General features: G+C 27.8%; 1 protein-coding gene and 1 pseudogene across 1 annotated transcript in view; one reads left to right on the forward strand and one right to left on the reverse strand.

Moving 5' to 3' along the window:
• The window catches only part of LOC108748845, a 1,109-nt pseudogene extending 709 nt beyond the window's left edge, over positions 1-400 (forward strand).
• A 1,600-nt stretch (positions 401-2,000) lies between these two features.
• LOC108748954 (copper transport protein ATOX1) overlaps positions 2,001-3,362 on the reverse strand; it is a 2,713-nt gene continuing 1,351 nt past the window's right edge. Inside the window, exons 2-4 of the mRNA XM_018487398.1 lie at positions 2,806-2,942; positions 2,639-2,714; positions 2,001-2,217 (exon numbers count right to left, since the gene is read on the reverse strand). Of these exons, the coding sequence (XP_018342900.1) occupies positions 2,090-2,217; positions 2,639-2,714; positions 2,806-2,817 (216 nt within the window). The 5' untranslated portion in view covers positions 2,818-2,942 and the 3' untranslated portion in view covers positions 2,001-2,089. The remainder of the gene's footprint in view (positions 2,218-2,638; positions 2,715-2,805; positions 2,943-3,362) is intronic.

The following is a 3,362-nucleotide window of genomic DNA, read 5'->3' on the forward strand; positions in this document are numbered from 1 at the left end:
TTATCATCATGTGTGGATCAACAAACGAGGATGCGTGTATTAAATTGTATGATTTAAGAACGAATTCTTTATACCAGTATTATTCTGTTCATACAGCAGCTGTAAATATGGTTAAATTCCAAATGGAAACTTTATGTTAACAGCTTCTGATGATTCTACAATGAAGGTGATTTAAGATTTTAATTTCAAGTAGTAGCTCCAATAAGCTGTATTTGCTGCAATAAGAAATATCGGCTAGATTTTAGATCTTCTAAAAAGCCGTTCAATATATATTCTTGAGGGACATTCTGATAACGTAACATGCATAACATTTTCAAACAATGGTAAGCTCTTTGCTTCTAGTGGCCCGGATCGACGAATGCGAATATGGAAGTCTAATAATTAGTGTGAGGATGACTGATATTCCGTAGTTAAGGTCCAGTGAATACAAACTTGTGGCAATGTAAATGAAGAATAGAACAGCGATGAAGAAGATACATACGTGAAGCAAGACCAAACGAATAATTTAATACAAATATGTTAAACTAAACAAAGTAATGGTCATATTTTATTTAAAAAAAATGTATTACTAAGTCATATCAAGAACTATTAATTATATATAACATATATTATTTCAGTATTTGTCAGATAAATTCAAAAAGTTGCATCTAGAATCAGACAACAGTACAAGATTATCAGCGAAAATCATCGAATCTAAAATGAACATGAAGAAATAAAATCTTTTCAAGTAGATTGTATAGAAAATACACTCACAGTAGTCTCGCAACAGTTTCAAACAATCCTACACAATCAGACATCTTCCAATGCATTTTCATCGCATTAAAACAGTAGAAGATAAAATTTTAGATAAAATACAATTATTACGTTACCATTATAATGTATTACAACGTCTGATAATAATAGGGAAAAGCGCTGTGGAAACTAGATTTGTAGCGTCTCCGATTTATAATCATTAATCACTTGGAATAATGTGTATGTATCACAATATTAACAAATGATTAACTTTTCAAGTAAATCTTGCTAATGACTAAAATTTCGGTGCTTTATATTATAGATATAAAAAACGTAGAATATTTTATTATATTATATAAATTTAAAAAATATAATTGTAATATACAAACTACTTAAAATAATAAAAGATATATGATTTTAAGTATATTATTTTTGTATTTTTTGTATATATACAAGAGTGAGATATTTTTTTATAAATATATATGTACAACATAAATAATCTGTGTTAATATATGTCTATACATTTTTTTAGAAATACCTGCTACGATCATATAAATAGTTTTCTATAATGAATCTCTAAAGTTTCCTGATCATTTCAAAGTATAAAAGTATTTTATTCCCTGATAAATCTATCCTGTATAAAAATATCTACATACATGTATCTTACATTAAATAATATAGATAGTTTGAATTAAATAATATAGAATGTATATAATATACATGTTCTTTTTACTAAAATTATATAGCTGTCATTATAATATTTATAAATATCCTCAATATTACATGATGTAAACAGCCAATGTTTATATGACCGTATAGTATTTTTTTAAATGATTTTCCTGAAAAAGAATAGAAAAAATTAATGAAATTATGTGACAAAATCTCTTGCATAAAATTTCTGATCTGCAATTATACGAATATAAAAATAAATGTGTAGAAATATTGATCTTTTATGAAATATTGATAACTGCGCAATTAATTTTTTAATAAATTTAAAAAAATAATAATATACAATAAATTTATTTTAGAGTTCATATATTTGAAAATTAAACTAATATTTTGATGTTTTATGTTATATGAGAAACATAGCTCATCTCGTGTTGCATTATATATATTATAGTAAATTCAGAGAATATAATTTGTAATATGTAAGCTGCTTAATATAATACAAGACATTTTCTTATACATAATCTTAAATACATTTTGTACTTTGTATGTACATATATTTATGAATTAGTAATTGAATGCAATTTTCTTTTTTTACAGAAAAAATATTATAAGAATTATTATAATGTATGCCTGACATTTAGCAGCCCCTTTATAATCATGTTACATAATCATCCACTTATTAATTTCCTTAATGAGTTTGTAAAAACTGGCAAGTTTTTCCTGTTTTCTTGAGCGTTTCTAAAATCTCATTCGAATTGAGCGCAGTGGTCACGAATACCTTCTTCTCTGGTAAATCAATCTTGATGTCATCAATACCTACATATCATACCATAATATAAGTTAGAAATATTTTGAACATAAATATCCCAGTCGACCAGCTAAAGTAACAATATATGTAATATATAATAGTAATAATTTCACACTTAATAATATAAATAAAATATAGCACAAATTGTACAACAGTTATTACATTATTAAGTGTGAAATTATAACACTAATCTATTACCTTTAATTTGTGTCGACTGGAATGTAATTTTTTTTCCTAAAAGATTACAACGTGCCATTTCTTATATTTGACACTTTCACTTTCCTATATTTAACCTCATTTTACACGGTTCTGATAAAAAATAATGTCTTCAAAGAGTATAATTTACGAATTACCGATATAATTTACAAAATACGGCGTACACAGAAAATATTTTTGTGTCTGCAAAATTAATTTAATGTTTTCAAGTACCTGCTTTTTTCTTGAGTACATTTTGCACAGCCGTCGAACATCCCTCACACGTCATTTCGACATTAAATTCGTGTACCTTATGAACAAATTACTCGTCAAACATTGTCGTTTAAACATTTGTTTAAAGTTATCAAAATTTCGAGACTGGAATATCATTTTTCTATTACCTGAGCTGCCATAATAACGTCTCGTAGATTCAACTTCAATATCTCAAATGGATTATTGCCAAATCAAGTGACGTGGTAGGCCTTTCTCCGAACGTATTAAAACTATGAATACGGCAGAAATCTTATCTGCAGCTTTACTGTTAAAAATAACGTATATAGATTGTGCTGGCCAATGCTGGCCGTTTCTGATAATTCTAATTTCCAAGTAAATATATACAGGACGTATCAAAGTCTGGAAACGGTCATCGGTCAAAAATCTCAAATTTCGAAATCTTATTTCCATTTTTACGTAAAACTGAATTTATAGTGCAAAAATGCAAATAAGAGGAATAATGTCCAATCTGACTATCTTAAATGTTGTCCATGACATGATGAACGACATTCAAGAGCAGAGAGAATTAAGGAGAGTGGAATGGAGGGAATAGATTCTCTTATCCGATTGGTCTCAAATGGTGTGTGTGTGTGTGTGTGTGTGTGGCGTGCGTGTGTGTGTGTGTGTGGCGTGTGTGGCGTGCGTGCGTGCGTGCGTGTGTATCCATACATCATATATATATACT

Source organism: Trachymyrmex septentrionalis, unplaced genomic scaffold (assembly GCF_001594115.1).
Source record: "Trachymyrmex septentrionalis isolate Tsep2-gDNA-1 unplaced genomic scaffold, Tsep1.0 scaffold25, whole genome shotgun sequence".
NCBI classification, from domain to species: domain Eukaryota; kingdom Metazoa; phylum Arthropoda; class Insecta; order Hymenoptera; family Formicidae; genus Trachymyrmex; species Trachymyrmex septentrionalis.